General features: G+C 38.8%; 1 protein-coding gene across 1 annotated transcript in view; it reads right to left on the minus strand.

Moving 5' to 3' along the window:
* Positions 1 to 18,833, minus strand: part of LOC309614729 (uncharacterized protein C8orf34 homolog) — a 393,717-nt gene that overhangs the window by 303,804 nt on the left and 71,080 nt on the right. Inside the window, 1 exon segment of the mRNA XM_082363485.1 lies at positions 6,826 to 6,854. Coding sequence (XP_082219611.1) covers positions 6,826 to 6,854 — 29 coding nt within the window.

Below are 18,833 nucleotides of genomic sequence, written 5' to 3' on the forward strand. Positions count from 1 at the left end.
TTAAGGGGGTGTCTTCCATGTTTCTCCATTGTAAAGTAGCTACTTTTCTCTCATCAATTATTAAGTACCTTCTAGAGTACTAACTGTAAGACTATGTAGATATCCTGTAATTCATCAAAATTTCATCAGCTAATTTTAACACTCTTTGCTGACCTTTGTCTTCATCAGTTACTATGAAGGTTGCCAATCTGTGATTTTCTAATTTCACCATTCCGTCTAAATTTATTTGTTGGTACTCTGAGAAAGAGCTTCTCCCTCACCTCCACTTATGTAGGTATGTAGGTATGTAGGTAGGTATATATATGTACATAGGTATATCACTATGGACTTAACGGATTTTATTTCATTCAATAGACTATAACACATTATTATCATTATTTTTAGGCTTTAATGTTCCTAGTAGGAGCTCCTGCAAGGAGGTTCCTGTGTGCTTCTAACATGTTCCATCATTCTTTGATTTCATCTGTACCTTCTGGTGCTAAATGATATCCAGACTCAAGTTGTACTTTCTCAGCTGCGAATCTAGATTCAGCCATTTTTCCAAAGAGACCTGGTTCCTTTTAATGGAGAAAAATATTCAGAAAACAATATCTGGGCTCTAGTTGAGTTTACTGCCTGTAGATAGTCTATTTTTGTTTTTAAAATAGAAAAATATTATGAGTTCTGAATAATACTTTCAATTCAAATCAGGATATAGGATTGTTACTTAAACTTATCATCTTATATCTGTATTTCCTTTCCCCTATGCCAAAAATTCTGGTTCTTAAGGATATCAATATAATTACTTCTTTGCTATATCACACAAAGCACACACAACAGTCTCTTTATAATAATATCAACAGTATCACTAATGATACAATTACTAAAAACAGTTTAAGAGCTGATGCTATTCCCTCGGGCCTTGGGTACACCCCACTAGAGAACGATCAAATGACTGTGTTTATAATGACTTGGAGTAATTCACCTCAGTGTGTTTTGCCATCAACCTGAAATACAGTTGTGCTCATTTGTTTCATTTGCTTTTGCTTCTTAGTAATCATTGTTTTAAGATTTAACCTTGTTTTTTAAAAATTCTATAAAATATTTAAATGATTCCAAAGTCTCACATAAAGTTCTAAGAAGTCAAGATTCTACTCCTATCCTCTCTACACCTTCCTCACTCCTACTCTCTATTCCTTCCCTTCTCCCATAGGTAACGTTTAAAAAGTAACTGTGTGTGTGTGTGTATTTTACAGTACGGCAGGTTCTGCCATTGTTGTTTTGGCTTTAATATAAGCAAATATGCATCTATATTTTCATTACACTTACTTAGATAAATGATAGCACACTATAAACACACTTCTTTTCCTTGCCTTTTTTATTCAACAATATATCCTGGGGATCGCTCTATAGTTATCTACAGAGATATTCTTTCATTTTTATAGCTGTATGGTACTCTACAGTGGAAGTACTATAATTTATCTGTTATTCTTCTTTCAATGAACATTTAGTTATTTCAACTCTTTTCCTATTAAAGTAGCACAACAATATATAGTCACCCACATTGGTCTTTTTATAGTTTTGCCAGTGTGTCCTTGGAATAGACTCATAGAAGTAGGATCATTTGATCAAAGAATAACTGCATATATAATTTTTTATATATGAAGACATTGAAAGCCTGGAGCTTGAAGGATGGAAAACAGTTGGAGAAAGGGGAGGGACTGACAATGAGCAAAAATGTGGAAATAAATAAAAAATATGACTTGGAAGTACTGTAGTCTGGCTGCCTTACAGTGTTCCTTTTTTCAGCACAGCACAGACTCTGAGTAGAGAAAAAGAGGAAAATAAAGCATAAGATACAGATTTGAAAGACAAAATGGAAACTGTTAATTCTAGTCTTAGAAATTTGGACTTAATTTGTGAAGTAGCAGTGAGTCATGGAAAATTTTTTAGCAGGATTCCCTAGGTAGGGTTCCCTAAAACCACAGGCTAACCAAGTGATTTACTGATGGGGGTCTCTTTAAGTGAAACCTGTAAGAGACTGAAGGAAGCAGGAGAAGATGGGAAGAAGCTAGGCAAAGAGATGGGTTCAGCTAAAGTCTACTCTCAGCCTATCCCATAAGGAGCTCTGTAATGTAAATGACAACTCAGAGCCTTATTTTACTCAGTCATTGGCTGATGGTGAACCCAGGCATCTCTGGGCAGGATGGCTCCCACTGAGTTGAAACCATCCTCTGCAGAAGGGTGAGTCCATAAGCACCCCACATTCACAGGAGTTGAAGGATGGGTCACACTGCCCTACTGAAAGGTAACTGAGCAGGAACCAGCCAGGCCTACTATATGGCATTTTGAAGGGTGAATTAGAATGGCAGGAGCCTGAAGAATTAGATAAAGGTATGAAAGGCAATACCATCTGAACTTGGATATTGGCTGTGTAGGCAAAATAATGGCTTCCCAAATATGTCCACATCCTAATCCTCAAACCTCTAAATATGTTACATGACATGGCAAAAGGGGCTTTGCATGATTAAGGTTAAAGATGCTAAGATGAGATTATCCAGATGAGCTGGGTGGCCCCAAACTAATCACGGGACTTCATACACGTGGACCGCTTTTCCGGGATGCAGTTAGAGAGAAATGAGACACTGCGGCTAGTTTTGAAGATGTAGAAAAGGGACCACGCACCAGGAATGCAGCAGCCTTTAGAAAGTGGAGAAGGCAAGGTAACACCTTTCTCCTAGAACTTCAGGAAGGAATGAAGCCCTATTACACCTGATTTTAACCCAGGAAGACACATGGTTTAACTTCTAAACTACAGAACTGTATGATAATAAATTTGTGCTGTTTCAATTTGTTACAACAGCAGTAGAAAACCAATACGATGGCTAAGAAAAGGGAAAGGAAAAGACTAATGAATAAGACATTTATTGAAGTCTCACAATTTTTTAAAAAAGCCTTAAAGATAACATTAGCTTCTGTTTTATTTTTCCATATTAAGTAGAATAATTCTTATTTACCTTTATCAGAATTCATAAAATAACTTTAAAAGTCACAGAAAAAATAACTTCAGTGAAATTATAAATGAATTAGAATATGACAGTAAAAGATCAGTATTTTATAAAGGTTAAGAAAAACAGGTCTTTAGTGAACCACCAAAATTGTTAATGGAAGATTAAAAGGAAGCTGTATTGATTTTTATTACTATATTAAAGACACAGGTGTCAGCTCAACACCCATCGTAAATCATTCTTTTTTTAAAATAAATTTAATTTTTTTATACAGCAGGTTCTTATTACTCATCCATTTTATACACATCAGGGTATACATGTCAATCCCAATCGCCCAATTCATCACACCACCACCACTTCCCCCGCGGCTTTCCCCCCTTGGTGTCCATACGTTTGTTCTCTACATCTGTGTCTCTATTTCTGCCCTGCAAACTGGTTCATCCGTACCATTTTTCTAGATTCCACAAATATGTGTTAATATACAATATTTGTTTTTCTCTTTCTAACTTACTTCACTCTGTATGACAGTCTCTAGATCCATTCACGTCTCTACAAATGACCCAATTTTGTTCCTTTTTGTGGCTGAGTAATATTCCGTTGTATATATGTACCACATCTTCTTTATCCATTCATCTGTCGATGGGCATTTCGGTTGCTTCCATGACCTGGCTATAGTAAACAGTGTTGCAGTGAACACTGGGGTGCATGTGTCTTTTTGAATTATGGTTTTCTCTGGGTATATGCCCAATAGTGGGATTGCTGGGTCATATGGTAATTCTATTTTTAGTTTTTTAAGGAACCTCCATACTGCTCTCCATAGTAGATGTATCAATTTACATTCCCACCAACAGTGCAAGAGGGTTCCCTTTTCTCCACACCCTCTCCAGCATTTGTTGTTTGTATATTTTCTGATGATGTCCATTCTAACTGGTGTGAGGTGATACCTCATTGTAGTTTTGATTTGCATTTCTCTAATAATTAGTGATGTTGAGCAGCTTTTCATGTACCTCTTGGCCATCTCTATGTCTTCTTTGGAGAAATGTCTATTTAGGTCTTCTGCCCATTTTTTTTTTTTTTTTTTAATCTGCCCATTTTTTGATTGGGCTGTTGGTTTTTTTAATATTGAGTTGCATGAGCTGTTTATATATTTTGGAGATTAATCCTTTGTCCGCTGATTCATTTGCAAATTTTTTCTCCCATTCTGAGGGTTGTCTTTTCATCTTGTTTATAGTTTCCTTTGCTGTGCAAAAGCTTTGAAGTTTCATTAGGTCCCATTTGTTTATTTTTGTTTTTATTTCCATTACTCTAGGAGGTGGGTCAAAAAAGATCTTGCTGTGATTTATGTCAAAGAGTGTTCTTCCTATGTTTTCCTCTAAGAGTTTTTAAATCATTCTTTTTGACTATTGTTTTAGCACCAGCCTGAGATTCACATTTTCTTAGCGAGAAAAATGCAAGACTGTGAGCTTCAAGGTCAGCAGAGGGCGCCATGGGGCAGGCTCTCCCTCTCCCCCAAGGGGCAGCCAAAGGATGGTGGTTTTGGCTCTGGAAGCCTGTGCGTCCTCTGTATAACTTTGTACTCCTGAATATCAGATGTGAGAGTGGGAACAATTTTTTTGCACTGACATAGTTTTTTTTCAATAAAAGCTTATTTATGACAATAGTTGGCATCTTCCTATTGAAAAATAATAAATATGTAATAAATTTCAGCAATTTCCACGAAGTCTTCAAAAATGGGAACATTAGGTAAGTAGTGAAAATCTGCAGTTTATGCAACTTAGTTAAATGGAAAATCCCCTGAGCTAGTGCTTAGAAGAGAGGAGGTGAGGGGGGGGAGGATGTATCCTAAGGATGATATTTAACCAAGTGTCAAGGCTTCCACATTTTTATCCAATGAAGGTGAAATCCATTTTCAGTTCAAAGAACAATTAGTATGTCCTTTAGCTCACCAGAAAAAAGGCTGATGTAGAAACCAACCAGGCTGCAAGTCAGAGCCCAGGAAAAAAAGGGAAGGACAAGGGCCAAGCAGTCACACAAGCTAATTTATGGCTCAGGCAGCCAGCGCTTTGCAGAATATACTGGAAGGAGCAAAAAAATGAATCCAGAAATAGTGATAATTATGTCTTTGTACTTAGAATGAACACAAAAAATAAATACAAGACAGGGATTATTAAAATTCTGCAAATTATAAGGAAAGTCACGGTATAAGGAGGAGACGAGCTGGGGCAAAGACAATGATGGACAGAGGAGGACCAGAAGAGTAGGACGAAGCTGGGAGATCTCACCTGCCACTCACTCTACTTGCTATGCTATACAGTCAAGATCTGGTTTTGCACATAGTACAGACTGAAATTTAAATAATTGAAAAATATTAGGATGGTTTATCAATTCATATTTAAAAGTACATTCATAAATTTCATTTATTTAGTGAATCAGAAATGTATTTTTTGGTACAAAATTCAAAAGGTATAGTCCTATTTGGAATAGAAGGATACTAACTTTATTGCTTTTGTAAATTATAAGTATTACCTTATAGTTTATTATTTTAAAATGTCATGATTTATATAATCCCATTTTTTGCACTATACTTTCTATCATTTTCTTTCTACCCATATATCTAGGCACCAAGCCAAATTTCAATACGTTTTCTCTTTAGAGAGACATCTGGACCAATGCTCACCAAATACTGATGGCTATTTCTAGGTGCTTCTCTTTTTTCCAATCTGATGTCAGATTTTTTTTCATCCACAATAGACTGAATGCAGAAGCAGATATGAAAATCTAAAATTTTCAATTAAACCAGACAGTAAAGAGATTTTCAAAACTGTAAACAATGCCACTTTCTCACAAATATCTTGTTTTGGAAAATAAAGTATTTTTCATAAAAATGTTATTTTTGTTAATGTAATGGTTTTATCAGTGCTGTTTTTAAAATGAATAAACACGTAAAATTTTTATTAGTTTTAAATTCTAACATGGCAAATATTGATAAATGAAACCTATATAAATTAAAGCTTTTGGGGTCCTCTACATAATTTTTAGGAGTATAAAGGGGTCCTAAGGCCAAAAAATGAGAACTTCTATTTCAGTGACTCCTAAATGTATAACTCTAAATCAAATCTCATTCATGAGCAAGAACTCATATAAATATGTTTCATAGACAACTCAAACTGAACAATTCAAAAGAGAAATCCTGATGCTATCCCAACCTGCCAAATTTGCTATTTCCCCAGATTTTCCAATTCTGTTAAATGGCACCACAATTCACCTACTTGCTCATCCCCCAAACCTAGGAATCATCACTGACTGATTTCTTCTACAACTGATCTATTAGCAAGTTCCACTGACATTACTGTTAAAATATATTCCTAATCATATCACTTCTCACCACCTTAACAACTATCACCCCAGTCCAAGGCACCATGATATTCCCTTGGCATCCTGGAATTAAAAAAAAAATCTTACTGAGTAAGGTTTCTAAAGGGTAGCTATAGAAAAGTACAAGTGTCTTCCATATCACCATCATCATCATCATCATCATCTAGATACAGGCAGAATCCTAATAGTTTATATTAGTTTTCATTTTTAATATAGTGATTCAGTGATTACAGTGATTCAGCTTTCTCTAACCAAATTCTAAAATTCTCAACTCAAAAGAACAGGTGATATTATATATTTCATGCAATAACTTTCTTAAAAGAAAGCATATAACTTTGAAAGTTTTAAAATGTTAGCACCAAACAAATTATACTTGAACACTTTGTTTCAGAAACTCTTTCATTTAGACAATGGATTAAAATGTAAGTTCTATGTTTTATTTTCATTAGATGGTTCAACGTACCTTATCGAGTTCATCTGAAATTGCAATACCTGGGATTCAAGAGAGAGAGAAATAAAAAAGTTTTAGAAGCAATCCTTAATAACCCAATCTTAAAAACAAAAATGAAAGTTCCAATTTGTAGAACTAGTGCATTTTCCATTCTATTTTTTCTTTTGAAGAGTGCTTCAAAATAATGTGATACCACCCTTTCTACCAATGAAAACAAATTAGAAATTTAAGTCAACTATAACAGTGTGAACTGCTGAAACAATGCAAATGATGCAACAAAAACAAACCAAATACCAAACAAAACAGGTACCTGCAAGCCTACCAGCTTGTAGGCTACTAAATGCAGAGCAAACTTGCAAAGACAACTGTAGAGATGTTGTCTTTATGTGATAATGACAATCAAGTGCAACTTAGCCTGTTACAATTTTGTTCTTTTTTAAGAACTGATTTGGATTCCTAGAGTGATAAAATATTAAGGCAGAAAGGTGGTTGTAGATCATGTATTTTAATTCCCTTATTCTCCAGATGAGGACACAGAATAGAGAACTGAAGGAATTTGTCCCACATTCCCTTAGATCAACAGCTTCTTGAGCCAATGGATAAAGATTCCTCCTCACAAGCTCCCCTTCTCCCATCTACACACTCCCCAATGCACATCAGTCCAATTTCTGTCTTTACCATTCTTCCAAAACTGTTCTAAGTTAGTTATGTAAAAAGTTTTAGTCCTTAATTTATTTCTCTGTGATGAGAGACTCTGTTAACCCCCCTCTCTTTCTTGAAATGCTACCCTACCTTTTCTATTCTCCTTTGTCTCCTTCACAGGAATACTCTTCTCTGGGGGGAGGGAGTCCTTTCCTGAAATGCCAAGGGTACACTTCCCTTGGTAACCTAACCCATACCACTGACATTTTTATTCCTCTATATGGTGATGACCAGCAAATCTTTATCACCAGCACAGTCTTTCTTCCGAGCCAGTTGCTGAATCCCTGTGGGCATTTCAGTCGTAACACGTCAGGCTAAAGACATCCCCCTCCCATTGTCTCACTTCCCCTTCTGTTTGAATGATGTTGTGCCTATGGCTGCACACAGGCACTGTGGCCAGGCATTGGAGCAGGTGCGGCCAGCCCTCAGGTTCAGGACATAGGACAGAGGGAAGCTGGTGTCAAACCCCAGTGTTTTGTTTTTTTTTTTTTTTTATGTTGCCATGAGAATCTAGAGGGCAGGTCTTCACAAAAGCCGGGAAGGCTCCCTTCCTGCCCAGTGTTAGGAGACAGGGATGTTGACAGCCCCTCTCGCACTGCAGCCTCTAGCACTTGCTCAGTCTCTCTCTGCCTTAGCACTTTGTTCACCGTCCTGCGTCAGGGCACTGAGCTCTATCTTCCCTTTCCTGAGAAAGTATGTGGGCTGAAGGTGTTTTCATTTTTTTGTTGCTTTTTAATTGTATATCCTTTTGTATGACAAAAACTATATTTTGCACTTAACCAGATATATTTTTCACCCCAGTTGGGGGGTATTCTTTGTAAAAAATAAACAAATGAAATAAAATAAAGGTTTTTTTAATGGCAAAAAGTTTGTTTTCTTGTCTCTGAGATGGTGTTGAAGAAGTTATTAGAAAGAAAATGTGTCCAAAAGAGTGTTCCCTCTACTTCACAATTCACATGGTTGAAAACCCTGTAGAGAAACCATTTCCTATTGACCGTAATGAATACAGTCAGAATGTGGGTTGGTGGGGTGAAGAGGGAAGGAATTTGAGCTGCATTGTCTTTTGTCCAATTCACCAAAGAACTGTAGTGGGATCCTCTGGGGGTCCAAGCTAGTTTTCTACATCTACAGTTAATCATTACTAAATTCCTTCAACTTTGGAGCACATGAGGCTTTTTTTGATTTTTGTTTTGTTTAATGAGCTCTTGAAATACAGGGAAATGAAGTTTGTGAGGGGATTTGGAAGGAAAGGGTTATGGGTCTCTTTCATAATTTGGTTTCATCATGGAGTTTCTTCCAGTATAAGCCTGGTTTATATGCAGGAAGACATAAGACAGGACTTAAGGATTTAGAGTTATGACCATCAAGTTATTTGAAGGCAGCTACCGTTTTTTAACTCCACACCTCCCATTACAGTTCATATCCGAGCACATGATCATAACCCAGTAAATGTTTGCTGAATATTCAAACCAACCCTCATTCCTTAGGATATGCTTCAGCAGTTTCTGTTACTTCCTTGTAGAGTAATAACAACAGACTGATGGCACAATTCCACCTCTAATTGAAATGATTTTTATTATTCCTAAAGGAGTGACTAGTGATGAGAAACCCTGAGATGGCAGAGGTTAGCATACTTTCTGATTTCTGGTTCATTTAAACCTTTGCAGACAAATCTAGTCCTAGCCCTTATTTGGGGGTTGGCTTTTCTATGGACCTCCACATAGTAATTCCAAACCTCAGGCTCCTGGAGGTTCATAAAATCAATGTAAATTGAACAGAAAGTAGGACTGAAAAGATTCTTTTCCACTTCAATCTTTGCCTGCATCTATCTTTCATTCTCAGCAGCTCTTTTGCTCTCTCCTGGCTGTCTCTGTCTGTTTTTCTTTACCAAGGTGTCAGTCTCTAGCTCTGCTGTCATGGTGACTATCACCTTCCTGGGCCAAGAGACAAGGAAAATTCTAAAGTTTGAAGTCCACGGAAACACAGAAAATAAGAACAGACTGAAGCCAACGTTCAGCAGACTCTAAAGCACAAGAAAGAATGAACTGGGTTGGAAGAGAAAATCTGAAAGTAGTCTCAAGAAAATGAACCTGAGTAAAGATCCCCTCTCTGCTTAGGTACGGAATGTCTGTGGAGGATACTTTACCAGTTGCTATATCATCTCAGTCTGCTAAACTAGTAAATTAATCACACACAAAGCAGAAAATATACTATGCCCTACTTCATCTCAATAAATGGCACCATTCTTCCCCTTGTAGATAAAACTAGAAACACAGGTGTATTCAAGATGAATTTTTCATAACAATATTCTATAAAATTCTTCTTTGGTAAACGTTGTTGGTAATTAAGAACTTTTATGTGTCACTACACTAAAACAGAGTCCGGCCATGACTCTGGGGGTTCGGGGTGACCTAAGCTTAACAATTATTCAAGAACTTGCTGTATTATGAAGGTACCTGCTTCAACAATTCAGGGAGAGAAGGCTTCATGAAGGTAGCATTGCAGCTGGGCGGCATCACTACTGAGTGAGTGCGGTAAAGAACTCTGAGATATTCTAATGAGTCTGCAGTAGGGAGTACATGTGAGACACACAGATCCCACAGCTTTCTGAGCAATGATAAACATTTCTAGAGGTCTAACATATCACACATTTATGAATATTTGGGTTTAAAAAATATATGAAATGACTCAGGGTCACCTGGAATAACTCAGATTTCAAGATAATGTAGGAATTTTATACAGTACCAAATGGTTTATGTAAACATATTATTCCAGTTTATAGAAGCCGAATATATATTTCAAGTGCTTATATTTACACTGATACAATATTACAAAAATGTTCCTTTCCAGTATGATTTCAAGATTAGAACTGAATATATTGTTCAAAAATAAATATTTAAAAGACTTACTCTATTTTAAAAGACAGAAAGGGAGAGTAGATACATAAAACAAAATTTTCTTTCTCATCCAAAATCATAAAAATTAGATATCTGGAATTAAATAACCCATTACTCAATTGTCTGAGATTTTTGAAACTCCCTTGATTATCTTTAACTTTCTGCATTAATGCCCTTGGCCCTGCAAAAAGAGTTTCCTCACTCAGTTTTTAGAAAGTTATCAGTTGGTCTTTAAATTTCTTTTACACCTCAGACTTATGAATCCATTATTCATAAAGATGGCAGCAATACTTCACCTATCTAGAGTGTAGTCAAGAACTTGCAAGTTAAGTAAGTCAAAAGGCCTTAATGACCTTGAATGGTCAAAAAGCACGTCACACAGAACCTGCACCTCACTTGTGAGCTAGCTCCCTACCTCCTCTGTTCACTGTCCGTTTTAGCAAGTATCAGGAGCTGTTTTGCAGGGCCAAGAAATGTTACCAATGGAAAATTAAGATGAAGAAAAAGGTTGCTATGAAGACATATTAAAGTATAAGAAGCGATGAGTCCCAGAATAAAGCTCAAACTAACTAAATGGGGAACTTGGTTTGGGGAAGAAATTATGTCTCTAATTGTTCTAAATGTCTGGTCTTACATATTTTTTCAGATACCTATTATTATATTTTCTTAACATTTATATATTTTGATGATTTTTACCTAAGAATTTCTCTAAATAAATACTATATATTGTATAATTCTTTAGGCTCTCTATTATCCATGTCAAATTGCCTAGGATATTTTTCACTTTTTGTATTTCGATTTTAATCAAAGCTTAACCTGATTAAAAGCCATTGAAAGAATATTAAAGAAACGCTTCTTTACAGAAGCAGGAAGCTCTAATGAGAACCATTTATACTGAGTAGCCAGGATATTTCTCCCAGTGCCAAGCAGAACATTCACAGCTATTCCCTGAGATGAGATTAACAACTTTTAGGCACTTCATTAACTCTCAAAATCCATCATATTTTAAGGTATATTTTTAAATTTTATAGAAGCTGAGGAGCAGTGGGGAACAGAATATGCGAGAGAAAATACAGTGGGTTGCTACAATATGTTGTAAGGAAAGAAGGCCTAGGATTTGATTACGGGACTCTTGATGCATACTGGATCACATGGTCTTCCTAAAAGCCCAAGTGAGATCTTACAGGAGACACTGTCCTTTCAGAGTAGCCAAAGAGGCTTGGCTTAGGGCAGCAATGGTGTCCCAGATAGAAGTGGGATTCTTGGAAATGAACAGGGGGAAATGAGTTCCTTCGGAAACTAAGCTTCTCTTCTAGATAAAGAGGCAAGGGCTCCCACAGGCATATCAGAGGTTGGTTCCTGATTCTGCTGTACTGCAAAACCTATCTGGATACTTTCATTTGTGTCCTTCAACTTATGGGCCTTTCCATTTATTCCAACCCTCAAAGAGGTCTCAGTGGTATCAGGAATTTCTTCCAAAACAGTTCTCACATTCCGAGCTGTCCTAGATCAAGTAAACAGGAGCCACCTGCCCCACCAAGATTTCCATTTTCCCAGGCATCAGGCTAGCCCTAGAGTTAGAATCAGGTTGTAGCTAAGAGAAATGAAAGTAGCAAATTTTCACGATTCTTTACAGCTTAGTCAATGTAATTCATTTCATGAGAGTAGATCAGAAAATTCATACGGTATAAACTGGAAGTAGCTATTTTCCAAAGTCTGACTCCCTATTGGAAAAAATCCCAATGATATCAGAATGTAAAGACAGATTACCCCGATTCTTCCTTTTGCCAAAAGCCTGTTTTATTTCATTTGGTCAAACCGATACATATTTATCACAGGACAAAATAGAAAATATAATAAAGGGAAAAGGAAAACAAGTCTCCACTCATAAATAATGATAACAGTTTCCTGTGAATTCTTCCAAATAATTTTTTGAGCGTATATAGGCATACGTACAAATGCTGTATGCCTCTATATGCATATATAGAACAAAATTAAAGGCAAACATACTATTTTGTTATCAGCTTTTTGTAGAAAACTATATTTTTATATTAGTAAATATTTTCTACAGTATCATTTTTAATGACTATAAAGTATACCATTGTGTGAATGTACCATGATTTCTTTATCCATTTTTCTTTCTCTAATAAAAGGTACTTAATTTCCAGCTTTTCCTATTATGAATCCCATTGCGGGAAACAATGGAGGCACAGCTTGGAGACGGCTGCACACACAAAGAATACGTTTCCCATCTTTTTTTTTTTAACCAAGTTATCTGCCACTTCGGACAGCTAGATTTTCTGAAATATTTTCTCGCCTTGATTTTTTGAAAGCATTCTACCTTGGTTTTCACCCTACCTGTCCGAAAATTCCTTTTCAGTGTCAACTAGATCACTTTGCTACCTGTATCTCAAATGTCGATGGTATGTGTTTGGGGGAGGGCTCTTTTCCCCTATATACTAAAGATTCCTGTATCTATATCCCTAATCAAATTTCTTCTCCAAATAGGCAATTTACACACACACACACACACACACACACACACACACACACACACTTGACTGCTGGGAACAGAGGAGGGCTATCCACACCATTGGGATGTACCAAAGGTGTTCGAAACAACATTCCTCCTCCACCCTCAAACCCTCTTGAATTCCTAGCTGAGGCACAGGCAGCACCCAGCCACCTTGATTATAAACAAAACCAAACAATAAAACAATCTAAGCACATCATTCTCTCTTTATCCTCACACCTCTTTCATATAAACGAGCCGTAACCATATAATCTTCTACACTTCTTTTTTTTTTTTTAATATTAATTAATTTATTTATTTTTGGCTGTGTTGGGTCTTCGTTTCTGTGCGAGGGCTTTCTCCAGTTGCGGCGAGCGGGGGCCACTCTTCATCGCGGTGCGCGGGCCTCTCACTATCGCGGCCTCTCTTGTTGCGGAGCACAGGCTCCAGACGCGCAGGCTCAGTAATTGTGGCTCACGGGCCTAGTTGCTCCGCGGCATGTGGGATCTTCCCAGACCAGGGCTCGAACCCGTGTCCCCTGCATTGGCAGGCAGACTCTCAACCACTGCGCCACCAGGGAAGCCCTTCTACGCTTCTTAAACCAGCGGTCCCCAATCTTTTTGCACCAGGGACTGGTTTCATGGAAGAATCTGTCCACGGACGCGGGGGGCGGGCAGGGATGGTTCAGGCGGTAATGCTAGCGCCGGGGGGGGGGGGGGGGCGGCAGATGGAGCTTCGCTCGCTCGCCCGCCGCTCACCTCCTGCCGTGCAGCCTGACTGCCAACAGGCCGCGGCCCGGCACCAGTGCCTGCCGTACACCGTTCCCTCGTTTCTATCCCACAGCTACCGCGCTATTTCAGGCTCTCTTCATCTGGTTTTTGCCCTGAGACATGAACCGTATCAATTCCATCTTCCACGGGGCACCAGAGTGATCGTGCAAACACACAGGATCATCTGCACCCCCTGACTCCCCTGCCACCTAGACTTCCACCTTCGTTGACTTTATTACTCACTTCATCCTTAATGCATCAACAATACAAAATTTTCTTCTTTCTCTGAGATTTTTCTGTGAATTTTCTTCCTTCTTTTTACACACATGCTTTTCTGCCAGGAACCTCCCACTTCATGACACATCTTCACTCTCCTTTTACCTTAGCTTTATCTTTTTATCCTTATAGACTCTACTCAGATATATTCTTCACCACGTTGGCCCTAAACCTCCTTGTTGAAGGCTCCCACAAGTCTCCTTACAAGGCTTTGAAATTCTGCTTTTCACAACTATCTCTCCTACTGAAAGGTAAACTTGAGGTCTGCATGCAATGAACAAACAATTACCACATCATCTGCTTCCATTTTCACTCAGAGGCTATTATTCTCTAACTCCTCAGGCTGTTTGTCAGAAAAGACTTTTGGGGGATGTTCAGGATTGCTGAACTAAAAAAAGTCATCTGTTATTTTTTTCTTGGCTGAGTCCAGATGGCTATTATCAGTCACAGAGCATAAACATCTGTCCTCTGTTCTCCCAACAGCTGGGCTTTTTTCCTCGGAAAAGCTCCAGCCGGTGTTTCACATGAACTACAATCTGTAGACCAATGTCTAAATGGACTAAAGATACTCATCCTATCATTGCCTTCCTTCACAGAAAACTGCCAAAAGCAGCAAGAGCCTTAGGCTCAGAAAAGCCTTGGGCTCCTACTTGCTTACCTGGCTGTTTAATTTAATAGACAGGCCACAGTTAAAGCCAAAGATCTCAGCAAACAAATCAAATATATAAAAACCAAAACCTATGTAATATGACATCAAAGGCCCACACTTAGAGAAGCAGGAGGTAGATCTGCAGTGAAGAAAGAGTAAGGGAGGGGTCACAGAGAAGACGGACCAGGAAGAAATGGAAGCAGAGGGGGCACTCGCCCAGCGAATTGTGACTGAATTATGCGCTGATCACTGCGCTACATGCTGGAGAGTCCAGGTGCCCCTGGACTCCCCGCAGCTCAGAGTTCAGAGGGCTGTGAAAGCAGATCACAGCGTTTAAGCGCGTACAGAGAAAAGCATGGAAGCGCAAAAGGAGGGGTACCAGATCCATTCCACAGGAAGACAGCAGCACTAAATCATCAAGTGGCATTCGAGCTGAGGCTAAAGAGAGGAGCAGAAATTAGCTTGGGGCAAGTGGGGGTGTGATTTCAGGGTACAGACACAGCGTAAGCAAATACATGAAATGGGGAAACATCAGTGAGTGTGAAAAACTTCCCTGTTACTGGTGCGCAAGTGGCCCGATGATGAGTCATGAGAGGTGCTACTGGACACATGACTAAGGGTCAGAGCATGGAGCACCTTCTATGAGGTTTTAAGGAGCCCTTGAATGTCTGCAACAAGTGGTGTCAGGTCTTCACTCTAGATCCCATCCCACTGACTGCAGTGAGGGCTGTTTGGAGATACAGAGAAACAAGAGTGCGGACAGGAATGGTTATTCATGCTTCAAACTATTTCCGCATTTCTCCTGGCCTCACAGGCTAGACTACATTCCCCAGCCCCCCTTGCAGTCAGCTGTAGAACGCGGGTGATGTAACGTGAGCACTTCCGCCTCTAGGCATTAGAAACCACCCCCATAATCCTCTATTGTCTCCTTCTGCTTTCAGGACCCTTGGATCAGGTGCTAAAGATAGTAGAATAACAGGATAGAACTGTCTGCAACCCTGGAACACTATATGGAGTGACTAAATACTTATACTGTATTAAGCCACAGAGATTTTGGCCATAAGACTCGCCTAACTTAAGGTCATGGTAATCCCTCCAGCCACAAGCTCAACATGAGCAGGGACTGCACCTGTTTTTTCTGTCATGGGGCAGGAATGAAATGAAACAAAATGGAACATGTTAAATGGATAAACCAATGGTCTGGTCAGTGGTGCTGAGCGTGAATTAGAGGGTGCTAATGTGGCAGAGAAGAAAATCATACCCAAGATAGAGGGAAAATATCAACACTTGGAAATTAATTATTAACAGTTAGGGAGAAAGACGAGTCTAGAAGGGCTCCAGCCTGGCTGAACCAGTAACTGAAGATGCCAACAGCTGAGACAAAGCATGAAGAAGAAAGGTCACTGTAAAGAAGGAGGTATGATCTACTTAGATATATTGAATCTAGCATGGCAGTGCGATATCCACCATCTTGTATAAAAGCATACACAGTCTGGATGGGAAATACACTTATCTGAGTTAGCTGTGTAGGGGTGATAATTAAATCTATGAGGGAGGATAAGGCTGGACACAGCATTTGAAAGAACAGAGGCAGAGAATGAACTGTGGGAACAGCATTCATAGCGGCGGGAAAGAAAGAGAAGTGTCAGAATGAAACCTACAAGATGTGATGTGGAGAGCATCCAAAGACGATCAAATGAGGGCCAAGTCCCAGAAACTCAAAGATCGGAGAGTTTGAAGGCAGACAAAGTAATCAACGGTGTTAAAACTACCAGAGCAATTTTGTAAGATGAGCAAGAGTGTTCATTCAGTTTGACAACTTGGATTCAATTGGTGACCATAGTGAGAAAGGTCTCAGTAGAATGACGGGTGCAATTATGTAACTACACTGAGGGGTGAGAGGAAGATGAGCTGGTGGAGACCATGCGTGGTAACTATTCTTTTTGAAATTTTGGATGAAAGAGGAAGAAGGAATTCTGTTGTACCTCTGTCTGAGGTAACTCGACCTCAAGAGAAGGGCTTTTGTGTGTGTTTGTTTTAACATTAGGTAGAGCTCTGGTGTTCAACATGGGAGCCACGCATATGGCTAATGAACATTCGAAACATGGCTCGTCCATGCTGAGGTGTGCTGTGGGATAAAATTCACACCAGATTTTTGAAGCCTCAGTATGAAAGGAAAAGAACATAAAATGCCTCAGTAATAATTTTTGTATGGAATACAAATTAAACTGATAATAATTTAGATATACTGGGTTAATATTTTATTAAAATTAATTTTACAGGTTTCTTTTTCCTTGTTTGAAATGTGCCTATTTGAACATATAAAATCACACATGTGGCTCGTATTACACTTCTGTTGGGCAGCACTCAGCTGAAGCATGTTATAGGCTGTTAGGGATAAACAGTAATAACACTAATAGTATCTGTGGCAGGCAGAAGTCTAGGACGGCTCCCAAGATACACACCTGTGCAGTCCTTTCCCTTTGAGTCTGCATGGTGGGACCACTGAAGATGAAAGGGTATCACTCTCCTGATTTGGTTACTAAACAGCTGACTAAGTAAATCAGAAGGGAGATTATCCTGGTGGCCCTGACCTAATCAGATGAGGCAAAGCTTCAGAGAGATGCTCCCCAGTGGCTTCAAAGAAGAAATAGTGCATTGTTGTTTTGAGAGGAGGAGGCCACAAGGCAAGGACCTGAGAATGGTCTAAGAACCCCTGGCCAACAGCCAGTGAGAAAACAGGGATCGTAGTGCTGCAAGAGCAAGCACTGAATGTGACCAACAACAAGAATGAGCTTAGAAGACCCCAAGCCCAGGAGAGATCACAGCCCCAGCCGGTACCTTAATTTCAGCCTGCCCAGACCCTGAGCAGAGGACCCAGCTGACCCGCACCCATCCTCCTGAGGCACAGAAATCGTAAAATAATAAATCTGTACTCTTTAAAGCTGCTAAGTTTGTGGTAATTTGTTACACAGTAATAGAAACTGAATATTATATCTAACATTGAATTAGCAATTATTTCATACCAGGTACCATATCAAGCACTTTAGATACAGCATCTCATGTGATAGTCACAAAACCTTCAGAAATAGTACCATGATGATTGCAATTTTACAGTAAAGGTGACAGAAACACAGAGAGGTTAAGAAAGATTCCCAAGGTCACAAAACTAATAACTGGCATTATTCCAAGCCACTGAAGTTATTCTAACACGTATACCTTGAGGACAGAATCACAGCACGAGGAGTGTCACAGTTCATGACTGACTTTAAGATAAAGCATTACATCGAGAGGTTTGCAAAAAGCCAGAAAGACAGCATGGTACAGTCTGCATAAGTTGACAGCTGTAGAGATGAGATAATTCTACCATTTTGAGGGATATAAACGATTTTTTGCTGTCACTCTCAACTAAATAACAAATACTTTAAAAGTATGTAACATCTTTTAGAAAGTAAAATTAAGATAAAGCAAAGACCAACCCTGCCAGAGAGAATTCTATCAGAGACTGTATGAAAATTAGGAGATCACTAAAAACTTTCAACCTTTCCTGTGACACAGGAGAAAAAGGTCCACAATAACAAGACAATGAACACTCCTTTTGACTATAACTGGAGAAAAGAGTCCATTCCCTAAGTCTTCCTAGTAAATAAAACAATGGTTAATAAAGTTACCATTAGATTAGAGAAAGACTTACCAAGCCACAGCCATTATAAGAGTCAAACAATATCAAACAAGAATGAACGACATCCTCCTTCAGGAAGATGGAAGAACAGTTTGAGATTAAATAGCTCAATTCTGGGCAGCGAGATCAGTACATAAACATAGTAAATGATAAGGCTGAATTTCTACTCATTTACAATCACCATCTCAGGTGAACTGATAACTGAGTAGTTAGATACATGCTGGGCCTAAGACAAGACGTTAATATTAAATCTCAGCGAAAATCACAGAAACTCAAGTCATCCAAGAAAGTAGCATCTTGTTCCAAGAGAGACTCAAAAAACTTATACAGAGAAATGAGCGACCCCCCCCCGTGTGACCAACTGCTCTCTTATGCCACATAAACACCACCACTACTGCCACAAAAAACAGAGCCCCCTTAAAACAATCAATGAAGCCAAAAACAGCTCTCCATCATATACATCATATACATAGACACTGAATGTTACACCGTACTCTGGCCAAGCTACGGACTCACCCAACAACTTCTCTGG

The sequence above is a fragment of the Balaenoptera borealis genome (assembly GCF_965194805.1).
Source record: "Balaenoptera borealis genome assembly, chromosome: 17".
Taxonomy (NCBI): Eukaryota; Metazoa; Chordata; class Mammalia; order Artiodactyla; family Balaenopteridae; genus Balaenoptera; species Balaenoptera borealis.